General features: G+C 38.5%; 1 protein-coding gene across 8 annotated transcripts in view; it reads left to right on the forward strand.

Annotated features, from left to right (window-relative positions):
- Positions 1-14,914, forward strand: part of NCAM2 (neural cell adhesion molecule 2) — a 305,171-nt gene that overhangs the window by 207,814 nt on the left and 82,443 nt on the right. For all 8 annotated transcript variants that reach the window (XM_077342446.1, XM_077342443.1, XM_077342444.1 and 5 more), the window contains 3 exons: positions 1,884-2,071; positions 2,790-2,886; positions 6,811-6,984. In XM_077342446.1, the coding sequence (XP_077198561.1) occupies positions 1,884-2,071; positions 2,790-2,886; positions 6,811-6,984 (459 nt within the window). The remainder of the gene's footprint in view (positions 1-1,883; positions 2,072-2,789; positions 2,887-6,810; positions 6,985-14,914) is intronic.

Consider the following 14,914-nt stretch of genomic DNA (forward strand, 5'->3'; position numbering starts at 1 on the left):
CAGGGGCTTTTCTTACCTGCTCGATATAGCAAGAGTCTGTGTTCTTTCAGTGATTTTCAGGCTGATGTTGTACAACTCAAACTCTATAGAAATTAATGGGAATTATTACTCCTTGGAAAGCACCAACTATTAAATGCCAAATGATACAGCAAAGGCTACCAATGTATCCCCCTATTTTGTTTTAATCAGGCACATTTCATTTTGGTGTTTTTCTTGTTTATTGCCTCAATTTTTAAATTACCTGTCATACTAGGTGCTGTTGACAGCATTGCAATTTCACTGTCATAATAGTGCTTTAGATGTCAAGAATCACAATAATTAAATTTACTGCTATTCTTGAGTTTTCCAGTGAGCTGCATTCATTTTAACTCAAGTCAGTGATTTGCTTTTGATAATTCTTAAAGGAATGAACGGGATTCAGACTTTATAGCTTATTTTATTGTCTCCAAATCATTCCTTTGAAGCTTTAAAATATTTTGAGTCCTTTTAAAACTTTGTTTGTATTCATCACAACTTCCAAAGAGTGTTATGAGTATGTATAATGTGCTTGCCTTCTAGTAGGTAATCCTCTAACTTTGGAAGTTGTGATGAATACAAATGATACTTTTATTTAAATTTGTGATTCATGTTCTTCTTTTATTTTAATTGAACCTTGGATTTTTTTAACTGAAAACTAATTTCCAATTGCTACCATGTGTCACTAGTGATCATATGTTTAGGTAGCAATCTGATTGGGCAGTAGATTCAGGACAGACAAAAGGAAATACTTCTTTACATCCAACTAATTACAATGTGGAATTCACTATCAGAGGATGTCGTGAGGACCACAGGCTTGGAAAGTTTTAAAACAAGATTAGAGAGATTTGTGGAGGATAGGTCTACCATTGGCTACTAGCCATGGTGACTAAAGGGAACCTCCATATTCAGAGGTAGCAAGTAGGGTTGGGCACTTCGGCGTCCGGAGCAGCCGCTTGCGCCCAAAGCAGCCAGCACCATATCACAGAGCTCTGTGCCTGCATGTGTGTGCTGACCGGTGTGTAGCGCCCACACCTCCCCTCGCCATGTGAAACGGCATTGGCTGCTTCGAGCGCAAGTGGCTACTATGGACGCTGAACAGCCCAGCCATAGTAAAAAGCCTCTGATTCCCAGTTTCGTGGCATCTTAATGCAGCCTATGAATAAACATCTAATTTGTGTCTAACAAAGTGGTTATAATCTTGAAAAAATATTACAACACTGCCTAGCAACACTGCATAATTGTACAATATTTGGGATAATTGTCCACAGAATAGAGACTTCCTCTAGAAATATTGATAACCACAAAGGTTTACATAGTGAGTTTTATTCTGTTTAGTTAGTGATAAATAACAAGTAGATTTCTATACTGGAATTCAAACTTTCACCATTGCATATGGTTTTCCAGTTTGCTTTGAAGTGAGATCATATGGTAGGTTTTTTATTTACTTGTTTTGTTTTTCAGATAAAGTAAGTTTGCAAAGCTACTCATACAATTCCTGAATTAAATTAACTGGCTTCAGTCCAGTGTGGAATTAAATGCTCTTACTACCATTGTGTTGCCATATGAATTAATGTGTGAGACTTTTTGTTGCTTTTTTTAGTTTCTGTTTGTAATCAGGGCAACTTTCATGAAAGATAGTTAAAAGTAGGGTAGAAAGTCTTATTGCTTTCTTCATGAGAAGAATTACTACTATTGGTATACAACTTTTAAAGTGGTTTCAGAGAAGAAATTATAATGGATATGTGGAATATGTAGATCTTAAATCAAATATTGTGCAACAGTTAACATTGAAGTTGTCATGATGACTTGAGTAACATGACTGAATGACAAAGAAATAAAAATACTTATATAATCATATTTTGCAGATGCTCCAGTCTTTGTATCAAATCAAACAACGTATTATTCATGGGAAGGAAATCCCATCAATATAAGCTGTGATGTTCTATCTAACCCATCAGCTTCTATTCAGTGGAGACGGGGAAAACTTGTTTTACCTGGACGAGACTCAACTCATTTAAGGATTCACAATGCTGGAAATAAGCTGGTGTTAGAGGTAAGAGTTTGAATGTAGGTAAATAACATACAACCTACTTCGTTGAAGTTGTACCTCTTTTACCACCATATCAATCTAGCTAGAATTAGTGCTGAAAAATATTCAAGACCTTTATAAATTTTGCTACTGTGTCATTATCAGCCATTTTGCTTCTTTTCTGAACTATTCAAAATTAATTTAAATAATTAAATATACAAAGGTGCAGACCCTGGACATTTCCCATATTTTCATTTTCCATGATTATATGATTTGCTCCATTTAGTGCTTGGAGGAGCTGGGAGAAGGAGAGCATTATCTCAGGAGCTGACTCAGGAGCTGACTGCTAGCTTCACCCTCTGCTGAGTAGGCCTTTGTGCTATAAAAGGCTCTTGCTTGCCAGATGAAGGCAGTGCTTGGAGGAGCTGGGAGAAGGAGAGCATTATCTCGGGAGCCGACTGCTAGCTCTGCCCTCTGCTGAGTAGGCCTTTGTGCTATAAATGACTCTTGCTTGCCAGGCTCTATAAAAGGCCCTTGCTTGTATTGCTTGCAATACAAACAAAACCCAAAGGACTCTTGGGGTCTGGATTAAACCAGAATACTCTGTAAGGAGCCAAGAGCAAGATTAAAGAAAATACAGGCAAATTGCTGGCACAGTAATATATCTCTTATTTGAGGAGCTGCTAAAGTCTGGTGATCTTGAGATATCTAATTGTTAATGTGTATTATCTCTTTTCTTAAGATTGCTCCCACATCTGACAGTGATTTTGGGCGCTACAACTGCACAGCCACAAACCGAATAGGAACACGATATCAAGAATATATACTTGACTTAGCTGGTAAGTGTACATATTTTTATTTTAACAATTATGCCTTGCCATTAGGTATAAAATTAATGTTCAAGTTAACTTACAAATAATGGAAGTATAGTAAAAAATAAAGCAGATTATGTATATAAAGCAAATTAGTACCTCAAAATCACAGGCTCAACAACAAAAAATTATTAGCTATACTGTGTTTTAAGTTGAAAATATCAGGAGAAATAAATGTATGCCTTTTCTCTAGTAATAAGCGTTGCATGTTACTATACATTTAAAAAATTTCAATGAGATAATCTTAGTAGTCTGTTGCACCAAAAAACAAACCAGAGTCTAATATCATCCTAAAGACTAACAGGTTTACCGTTGCAAACTTTCATTGGCTAGAGTACAGCATTAGCTGAATTAAGCTGAACCTTTTGTATGTAGGAAATGATATATGTAATTTGTGCTGATAGAGTTTGTTTGACCAAATTATTTGGTGTTTTACCATCTTGTTCCTTTCTTTCCTATACAAGATATTTGATGGTTCCTTGTTATGCTAAGCCATTTGCTCTAGCTTGTCTTAATGCTGTCAGGCAAAGTAACCTCAATACTCCTCCCAAGGTTTAATATGTGTTATGTCAAGTTGGTTCCATATTGCAGTTGTTCTTAACTGGAGACTGGTTCTGTCAAGTTCCATTATCATCCAGAAGGACAGAGCCTTGCCTGGGCTACATGAGAAGCAGAGTATCTCAGGATAGGAGGGGAAACATTAGAGGGACGAGATAATTTTCTAGAAGATTCCAACAAAGATGGGTTCTAGTTGGTTCAGAGTCATCACCTGATTTATATCTTACCTGGAGATTGAGGACAATTACGCTAGCTTGGATTTTCCAAGGCCCATATCTATGAATTTGCTGTAGTGGTGTAGAATAATGCTTTAATTGTGGCCTGCATCTGCAAGAATGTAAGAAAATTAGTCCCCACCTGATGGAATGAGCTCCCAGAATTGCTGAGGGTGATGATGGAGCTATCACAGTTCTGCAGGACCTGCAAAACAAAGATATTCCACCAGGTTCTGGAAGATCTTGGGTCCCTCCTCATAATGCCTGGAACATCAAGGACCAGTTGTACTATCCAAGAGCAGCAGTCAATACATTGCTTGTTTTAGAGTGTTGTGCTTCATGTAATAAAATTTGCTAAATTAATATTTCTAAATTCCTTCTAATAAATTTACACATATTTTTTTAAAGAACATCTAGTTCATTTGCACACTCTTCCTGTGAGGAACTTTTGGGTTCAACCCGGAATTCCTTAACACTAACCATTCCGAAGTATTAGAACACAGTTTTTTACTGGACTCAAACATTTGTTCTGCTGCTTCAGATTACTTGCTACCCGTTGAATCTACCTTTTGAAGTATTGTGTGAAAGGTTTGGTTGTATTCCATATTCAGATCATTTTTATCATTGTGGTCTGGGTAACTTCTATATCTCATAAAATATTGGACTGTTCTTACTGTTATTAAGAATTGATGGCTAAATTCCTGACAATCATATTTTTCTTTAGTAACTAATTTATTACTCTGTTAGTCATTGCTCAAGATCTATTGATCAGAAGAGCTCAAGGATGGAAGGAAGGAAGGAAGGAAGGAAGGAAGGAAGGAAGGAAAGTAATATATACAGAGGCAAAGAAAGTTAATGTGATTTGTAGTGTTAAAAAGTCAGAAGGGACATGATCTGATAATTATACTTGCCTTTTGCATCAATATTTCTCAAAGTAACCTCTAGTATGTTATATCCTTTTAACTGCAAGGCTAATATTTTTTTCAAGCCATATCTATATGTATCTATCTATATCTATATATATATCTGTCACCGTCTATCTATCTGTACTAGGGTTTCATTTCATGCATCTAATGATGCGGGTATATACTACAAGTTTACACTACAATAAATCTTAGTCTTCATGGCTGGAACAGAATTTCTTGTTTTTACTCCATAACTTTGGATTTAATTGGCATTTTTAGAGCCAAAGAAGAATTGTATCAGAAGATGCAGAATGGTAATAAGAACTTGTATGCACAAACCACAATAAGACACAGTGATTAGTATGTCATTTACAAAACTACATGAACTTGGAATGCTGATAAGCCACACAGAAGATCAGAACACTCTTCATTACAGTTTTTCTATAGTTCATTTGTACATTTCTCAAATGGGAACAATTGGAACAGCATTGTTTTATTCCAGCAAAGGATATGAATCAAAGGAAGAGATTTCACCACAAAGCCAGGGTGTGGTGAGGTGATGATTATGTAGCTTTCTGTCTGGCTTCATTTGCTCTAATTATTCTTCAGTTCTTAAAGGTTGAGTATGCTGGCTAAATGTCACTGTGTCTCCCTCATAAGCAATTAACTTTTTCTTTATCAGTTTTATGAGAATGACCCTTAATACATACTGTAAAACAGCAGCAAAAATAGAAGAATTGGAACATTTTCTTTGTTGTCTGGCATTTTTAATGAGAAATAAAAGGAAAGAGACAATAACTTTCCTTAACTTAGACACAGGGTGTTTATCAAGCAAAAAGTAAACAAATTCTTCACCATCATAAATATATATTGATGGCTTATACAATATGATGCTACAATTAGTGTTAAAAATATACTAATCATTTTTCAACCAGGCATACAGTACGTTCTGGCATCAGGTATTAGAAAATATATAAAGATATATGCCTGGAAGACTTGCAGTCCACCCGTTATATCTGCTGATCAAAATACTAAACATGTAGTAGATGTTATTTCCTGCTAGTAACTGCAGTTTTAATTTAGAATAAATCAAGTTACTGAACAGTTGAATTTGAGATGAATGATATAATTCTTCTCTAGCCCTAGTTTCCCAAAATGCTTACTGACCTGTGTGAATTCACACTATTTTAGTGTTGATTCCTATACCTTTCTTAGAAAATTCATTCTGAGCTATGTTGCATTTCTCAAAATGTTTGGCCACCTTCACAACAAAGTGACTTGAGGTTCATCATTATGCAACTTGAAAAATATGCACCAAATTAGTAGAAAAATTGCAAGATTCAGATAAAAACTGTCATAATATTCCAATGCAAAGATGGATACCTCCTCACTTGGTCTCTATTAGTTGGCTCAAGCTTCCCACCTAGCTCACCATTCAATTTTTGTTATTGCTATCCCATTGTTTTATTATCATTTTGTTATATTGTCACAGCTTACAGTTATTGACCATGGGGACAGATCCATTTGGGGAAGGCCAAGCCTATGTCCCAGGTTCCCCATTATAGGGGCCTCCATAAGAGGCTATGTAGATTTGGAGCCATGTGGCCACCTCCATGACAGGTAAGCCAGCTGGCTAACATTTCTGGCTGGAAAGGAAACCCAGTAGAGGCCAATGTCTGATGGGTTCCCAAACTGCCTGTCCAGCAGGCAGTAAGGGCCCGGGAATCCAGGTAGGTGCATCACTGTATCCCTTTGGCCATGGCCTGCTGGCATAAAGGGCCAACTATAAGAGGGTAGGATCCACCCATGTTGCACCTACAGTCTATTAATAAAATCTGTGGCCAGTTTGTGCTAATTATAACCAATATAATTGGATCGTCCCCATTTAGGAAAGGGAACATGTTCCCCTGCCACATAATATGGCTTGACCCAAGAAGACGGTAGAGGACAGTCCACTATAAAGTTTGCTAACTGATGTGAATTAAGTGAAGCTATTTAAATCTCTTATCGCTTTTACATTTTCAACATAATATAATTTTTTGTTCCTGAGATATAATTTGGCCTAAACTTAAGATATTGGACATCTGCTACATGTATGTATTTTTCAGAACTCTACTCCCCCCATTATTTTTTCTAACCATAGCATTATTGATGTATTGTAAACCAGTGTATTGTTTAGTTATTAATTTATAATTATGTTGGCTCTTCTATAGATGTACCATCTAGTCCACATGGAGTGACAATTATAGAAGTATCACAGACATCTGCTGAAGTCTCTTTCAACAGACCAGATTCACATGGAGGTGTTCCCATTCATCATTACCAAGTAGATGTGAAAGAAGTTTCTTCAGAAATGTGGAAAGTTGTGCTTTCCCGTGGAGATCAAAGTGAGTCTGCAAAGGGAAAATACGGATGATTAATGGGGTGGGGTGAACAGGAAAGGAGTATTGAGTGTCTTAGTATTTATTTGCTATTGCTACCTTATAATATTATTTTTGGAAGCATATTCCCTAAAGTGAACTAAACTATTTTATTTACTAATATATAATATAGAATAACTTCGTTTTATGCCTGTGCAAGTTCTAAAGTATTATAAGAACTATGAGTGTCATGGGCAACCCATGAGATATCTTCAGTAACCTCAAGTACTCCTTCCAAAATTATGGTGATTCATATTTGTAGCATGAAAGCATCAATGTATATAGCACATCACAGCCTAAGAAAATGTTAAGCAAGAAACATTATGATCCAGTGAAGTTTCTTACAATCTCATCTATGAAGAAGAAAACTGATGTTGTTAGGGAACGGTGTGCTATCCTCTTTAGCTGTGGGCTGTTTTAAAAAAATATAATCAAAATGAGTTTAAATGCTATCCTGTCTAGTTAAGATGCTGGTTATCAGTGGGAAGTATTGTGAAACTGAAGTTCATCCTCCTTTATGCTACTGCATTACTTCAGGGGAGATTGTGCAAGGTAATGATTTAAGAACATCCTAGACTCCATGATGCACATGTGCAAAGGCTTTTGCAAAGCAAATAAACAAATCTGAAAATATTATTTACTGTGAAATTGAGAAATATCCATTGGGTATGAATCCCTATGAGCTTTTCTTTTTTAAATAAAGGTTTTTATATCAGTAACTGCAAAACAGCTAAAGAGAAGAGACTTTTAAATAAACATATTCATTCAAATTTCAAATTAATGATAATCTACACAGATATAAATTAAACATTAGGATACAGTAAAAGGTATTTCTGTGTTTCACAAATATATAAAAAGTATACCTTGATTATAACAGCTTCAGATTGTAGATAATATGTTTGCTAGTGAAAGGAAGCCACCAGTACTGGAGTATAAATTATCTGTATTTTAGAAAGATATTTGCAAATATTGATATATAGTTTAACATACCTGTATATTGGGCGGCCACGACTTAAACGGGGCTGCCACTTGGCGCAGTGGGTGGGGGCTGCCAGGGAAATGCGGTGAGAGGCAGCCTAGGAGAACATGCATGCTGCGTGGAGCAGCACACACGTGGTGGCAGGAGGGAGAGGTGTGTGCCTATAGGGGGTGCCACATATGCCAAGCTCACCCTCTCTGCCCAAACTCACACCAGAGTAGCTTCCCTCCCACCCACCCTTTGTTATTAGGTTTATGAAATTATTGTTAATGTTCAGTGTTCATTGTTTGCTTCTTATACATAATATAATTCATGTTGCAGCTGCAGTATGAGGCGTGAGAGGGAGCCATTGGCAGGGAGACCAGTTTGCATACTGGCCTCCCTGAGGTGTAGGGGCATCTCATTGACCATTTACGCACTGGAGGTTTCATGCCGGGCTGCAGGCTGGAGTTTTAGTCATGACAGGTTGCCTCACCTCTTCCTGCACCCACATGGGGGAACATTTGGCCTGGTGCACCTCATCTGCCCCCGATTTGTGCTCCTGCATGGGAACTGGGGCAGTGAAGTTCCCAGTGCATAAACGATCATTAAGAGACAGGTATTCAAGTGTGGCTAACCCAGCTGTGAGACAGGGACTCAATGCCTAGTGACCCTGGGGGTGGCCAAATGAGGTGGGCACCTCGTGGCCCCTCCAGTAGGATCACTTACCCTGGAAGAGAGTCCAGAGGCAAGGGGTCTGCTCTCCTGGCTGGGAAAGCAGCAGACTCCAGGGTGTCCCTGGATTCCAAGAATGAGCAGCTGTATGGCTGACAGTATGGGGCTCCCAATTTGTGCTGGTCTAACCCTCTCTGGGAGGGCATTCAATAAAGCTGTGGCCTTATGTACTGCCATTACGAGTCATGTCTCATTGGTTTTAATGCCACTGTGCCAGACAAATATATAGGTTAACATACTATTTATCTAGTAAGTTACTTACTATTTATATAGTAAGTTAGATCTCCTCCCCACCCTCCTTGCCGCTCTGATAGCAGTCGTGGGAATAATGAGAGCTTCCACCATGTTGGGATTGTTTTAAAGTCTTTTAATGGGTATTTTAATGGGGATACTATTGTGACCCGCCACGAGCCTACGGGCAGTGGCGGGAAATAAATCTAACTAATAATAATAATAATAATAATAATAATAATAATAATAATAATAATAATAATATTTCCCAGGAGACTAAGCAGAAAAAATAATGGAAGATGAAAGAACGTTAAAAAAGTTAAACTTAGACTGATTACATTATTGTCTGTTTTGATAAAATTATTTTCTCTGTATTATATATAATAACAATATAGCTATTACTCATCTGCTGGGGGGGATGGTTTGGCCTGGGTAAGGAGAAAAAAAAATATCTAGCTGAAAATAGGCCCTTGGCTTTAGACTCCTGATTACTGGATGTTCGACTCCCAGGAATAATATGGTTAGCATCTATTGTCAGTGATGGATGGTCTCTTAGGAAAACTTATGTCGGATAATCTTGTTATCTAATTTGTGATGTTGCTATTCTGTATTTTAAATGAATTATTTTGGAATTTGCAGTTGTATTTTTATTTAGGTTGTTGGCATGTGTTTTGTTTTTGTTCATTTGTTTTATTTTCATTGTTTCTGATTTTATTAGCCATCTTGAGTCTAAATGACCTCTCTTTAATAACAAACAGGTATGATATGAATATTACAAAATAAATAAAGTTGGCAGAGAGGTCATTTAGCTAATAGTGGCCAAGGAGAATAGCTAGAAGTTCACTTTTGTGAAGACGAGGAACTATCGCCAAGATACTTATAGCCAAGTCTAGATCATGAAGATTAACTGGACTGTTGGATATTACATTCTGCTGAGCCATTACAAAAAGTACTGCTTCTTTCTTATTCCTGTTTTAACTTGAAACAACTACAGAGAGGCTAGCAGTGAAATCCAAAGCTTTTCTGCTTTAAGCCAACTGTTTCTTCAAATCAGAAAATTGTGTAAATGTTATATAAAGCCGGTCATAGGAAGAAAAATGCAGTATTCCATTGTGCAGGTGCAGTTATATACAAATTTTCAGCCCAATGTTTGCCAGTAGTTTCAAATGGACTTATGAATGTGAAACTGCTCTCATTATAGACTTTGGAAACATTTGATATTTAGAAACATGCAACATCAGCATCCATGTGTAATAATCTCCTTTCCTTATTTATGATCAAATTGGTCTTGATTTTTCTCAGGCAACGGTCATAGAAAACTTTCTTTTATTTTCTTGAGAGCTTAGAAAGACTATGCTTTTTTTGACTTTTTTGACATCCTGTATCCTCTGTTGCTGATTTGCAATCGCTCTGCTTCTGCATTCCACTGTCAGACTTACCATGTTGTGACCAGGAAGGAACAGTACAGTTCCCAGAGTTCCCTTGGGAAGGAGATCCTGAGCATGGTCATAATTCTTCACTGCAAGTTGTAATCATGGAATGTTTGAATAAGGTTTACTGAGAAAAAATACAGCTAAACCTGTAATGATTTCTAACAATTTGCTCCAATAGTCTGATACACATCTTTATAATTTGAACAGAGGTAGCCTGTTAGCGTCTTCTTGAATGGATGGATAGATGGACTGGTTCATTGATAGATAAATAGTCCTTTTTATAGTTCAAAGCAATTTTTAGAGGGGAGAAACATGTACACGTTTCAGTTTTAATATGTGGTCTATATTTTAATGGATTTATGATTTATTCAACAGTTCAATAATTTTTGTATTAATGTTTATCCAATTAATTAATGTTCAACAATTTATTCAATGATTTTTGTATTGTTAATCTTTATTAAAATTGGCACAGGTACTGAATTGGAGTTATTTGTCTTGCACAATTTCCTTTTGAAGAAAAATTATTTCAAAGAATATAAATTATTGGTCACTAAATCTGATGTATAGTCTTTTCAACAGGAATGATTTTAGACACAAAGACCCACTGATTTCAGCAGAGTTAATCACAAGTCTCTTTGCATACGATAAAAGTCCAAGTCATCTACATTTTGACAAGCATCTTGTAATTTTGTTAAATATGGTTTTCAAGCACCAGACTTGATTAGTAACAATTTCAGAGCATTTTCACATAATAGCTGAAGCACTCTGTATGATGTATTCATTCAAATGTTTTTTTTTTTAAATCATAATCTCTTGTGCAAAAAAGTTAGGCATCAATTATCAAATCTCCCCTTATTTTAATGTTGTTCAAATACAGTAATTGTCTTCCAGTATGCAATGTATTCATATTTCTAACATATCAGCTTCTGTTTATAAAGTCATGCAACTGTAATTTTAAAATTAATACTGCTAGCTATACATCAAAGATAAAATGTCATCTATTAACTAACAGGATTTCCAAATGCTTACAACAAAAATACTGGACGAATTTTTGGCACCCCCCGCCCCGTATTCATGAAACGGGAAGTTGATTAATAACAATCTGTATTACATCTTATATTTAATATTTGATTATGTTGTTTTTATCTTTTTGTAACACCTCACCTCCAATGGGTAGTGTTGTCAACAACTTAGAGAAAAGTTGTTCTGATCCTTATTTACCTCCCTGCCATGAAGAGCTTAATTGCCTATTTCCATGCATTAAATGTCTGTTAATCTAAAGGACAGGACACTGATCTCTGGGTTTGTATTAACCCTACCAAGAAGGTAGAGAGTGCTGTTGGCATTCGGTTGTTGGTTATTAACTATAATTCTTCCATTAGCAGTGTAACTGTACCATAATTCTATAATTGAGCAAAGTAACTGTACCTGTGCTCCTAAATAAACCCTACTGAAAACCTAATGGAAACTTTTTGGGATGGAAAATACAGCATGTAGAAGAGGTAGTTTCCCCTCTGCCTTACCACTTTAGTTGTTATTTTATTCAAGGTTGTGAGTTGAGATGAGGCTGCACCAGATCTCCAGCCTCACTTGTGGATTACTGCCTTCCCTGCTGGGACCCGGAGAAAGTGGAAGCAAACATCAGCTCCAGTCTGTGGAACCTGAGAATTCTGAAACCTCCCCCCACCATAGAAGAGAACCAGGGGCTGCTCCCACTGGCTGACATTTATTTATTATTTGGATTTGTTTCTCACTGCTATCTTTTAGCATTGAGAAAAATGGGAGATACTTACTTCAGGAAACCCTTCCCCCCTTCTACAACAACTTGATTTACCCAGGCCAATGGAAAATAAGCACCATAGCTGATCCTTGGAGGCAGACTGCCTGCCAGGGCCTTCAAGTGTTGTCCTGGTAGACGGACAGCTGAGGAGCCCTAATGGGAGACACTCTGGATACAGCTGGGAATGTGCTTGGGAGCTTCCATTGCCTGACTCCTGAGGTCTCTGTGATCATTGAGCTCACACCTAGGAGATTAGAATATCACTCCTCTCTAGAAGGTAGCCCCCACCTCCCACACCATACAACAAATTACTTGGGGATGTGCCAGAGACTGGCAGTCATAAATGCTGAGCCTGGGCCGAGTTCACACCCCCTGGGTCACTGGAATCTGATGCCACAGATCTGGCTAGGGATTGGAACCAGCCAGAACCTCAGAATGAAGAGGAGCTTGTTCCCATCCAGGAGTCAACTCATCTCTTCATGCCTGCATCACTGGGAATGAAGAAGGTCCTTCTAGCTACTGAAGGATCACTGGAAGCAAGCTGACCTAATAGCTGTCAGGATGCTGTCAATTCCAATGGGCCCAGCTGAGGCTTATTCTTTAACTGAAGGACTAGGCCCAGTTGTAAGTTCTTCGGTGACTGGCTTCCCCATCCAGCCAAGGTGTACTTAAGAAGAAGAGTTAGCTCTTATATGCTGCTTTTCTCTTCCAGAAGGGGTCTCAAAGAAGCTTACAATCACTTCCTTTTCCTCTCCCCACAACAGACATCCTGTGAGGTAGGTGAAGCTGTGAGAGCCCTGATATTACTACTTGGTCAAAACACTTTTATCAGTGCTGTGGCAAGCCCGAGGTCACCCAGCTGGCTGCATGTGGAGGAAGAGTGGGGAATCAAACCCGGCTCACCATTTAGCAGTCCATACTCTTAACCACCACACTAAGCTAGCTCTCCATGGGTGCAGTGCATGTGTTTTCTGCCCATCTGCCTAGATATCCAGTGTTCCTGGTCGCTGAGGCAAAGCTCTACCTGTTTGATCCTCATTCCTGACTTCAGCTTGGCTCTTGAATTTGTTCTTGGTTACTGACTTTGGCTTGGTTCTTGACTTCTTTCCTGGTTCTTGACTTCGGCTTATCTTTGTGAAGGGTGGGCGCTACTCAAACAAGAGCTATTGCATGCTCAATCAATGACTACTCCAGAAATACGAAAACACTGCAGGAGCTCTAAGAAGCCTATTTGGATGAACAGAGAACTTCAAGAGGAACTAAGAAAGAAAAGGAAAATGTTCAGGAAATGGAGGGAAGGACAGAGCTCTAAAGAAGAGTACCTACAGGTTACTAGGCACTGTAGATCAATCATCAGAAAGGCCAAAGCTGAGAGTGAGCTAAGATTGGCCAGGGAAGCCCATTGTAACAAGAAAAGATTTTTCAGTTACGTGAGGAGCAAACGTAAAGTAAAGGAGGCAATAGGCCCGCTGTTGGGTGCGGATGGACAAACTCTAACGAAAGATGCAGAGAAAGCAGAAAGGCTTAGTGCCTATTTTACATCTGTTTTTTCCCACAGGTCAAAGTGTTTAGGCACATCTAGAGATGGCTGTAGCCAAAGGATAGTGTCTGGGTGGCAGGTTAACATGGATAGAGAGGTGGTCGAGAGGCATTTAGCTGCACTGGATGAGTTCAAATCCCCTGGTCCAGATGAAATGCACCCGAGAGTACTCAAAGAACTTTCCAGAGAACTTGCACAGCCCTTGTCCATCATCTTCGGAACCTCTTTAAGGACTGGAGATGTCCCGGAGGACTGGAAAAGAGCAAACGTTATTCCGATCTTCAAAAAAGGGAGGAAGGATGACCCGGGAAACTACAGACCAGTGAGTCTGACCTCTGTTGTGGGGAAGATAATGGAGCAGATATTAAAGGGAGCGATCTGCAAACATCTGGAGGACAATTTGGTGATCCAAGGAAGTCAGCATGGATTTGTCTCCAACAGGTCCTGCCAGACCAACCTAGTTTCCTTTTTTGACCAAGTAACAGGTTTGCTGGATCGGGGAAATTTGGTTGATGTCATTTACTTGGATTTTAGTAAAGATTTGATAAGGTTCCCCATGATGTTCTGATGGATAAGTTGAAGGACTGCAATCTGGTTTTTCAGATCGTTAGGTGGATAGGGAATTGGTTAGAGAACCGCACTCAAAGAGTTGTTGTCAATGATGTTTCATCAGACTGGAGAGAGGTGAGTAGCGGGGTACCTCAGGGTTCGGTGCTCGGCCCGGTACTTTTTAACATATTTATTAATGATCTAGATGAGGGGGTGGAGGGACTACTCATCAAGTTTGCAGATTGGGAGGACTGGCAAATACTCCGGAAGATAGAGACAGAGTTCAACGAGATCTGAACACAATGGAAAAATGGGCAAATGAGAACAAGATGCAATTTAATAAAGATAAGTGTAAAGTTCTGCATCTGGGTCAGAAAAATGAAAAGCATGCCTACTGGATGGGGGATACGCTTCTAGGTAGCACTGTGTGTGAACGAGACCTTGGGGTACTTGTGGATTGTAAACTAAACATGAGCAGGCAGTGTGATGCAGCGGTAAAAAAGGCAAATGCCATTTTGGGCTGTATCAACAGAGGCATCACATCAAAATCACAAGATGTCATAGTCCCATTGTATACGGCACTGGTCAGACCACACCTGGAGTACTGTGTGCAGTTCTGGAGGCCTCACTTCAAGAAGGACATCGATAAAATTGAAAGGGTACAGAGGAGA

The sequence above is a fragment of the Paroedura picta genome, chromosome 6, assembly GCF_049243985.1.
Source record: "Paroedura picta isolate Pp20150507F chromosome 6, Ppicta_v3.0, whole genome shotgun sequence".
Lineage (NCBI taxonomy): Eukaryota > Metazoa > Chordata > Lepidosauria > Squamata > Gekkonidae > Paroedura > Paroedura picta.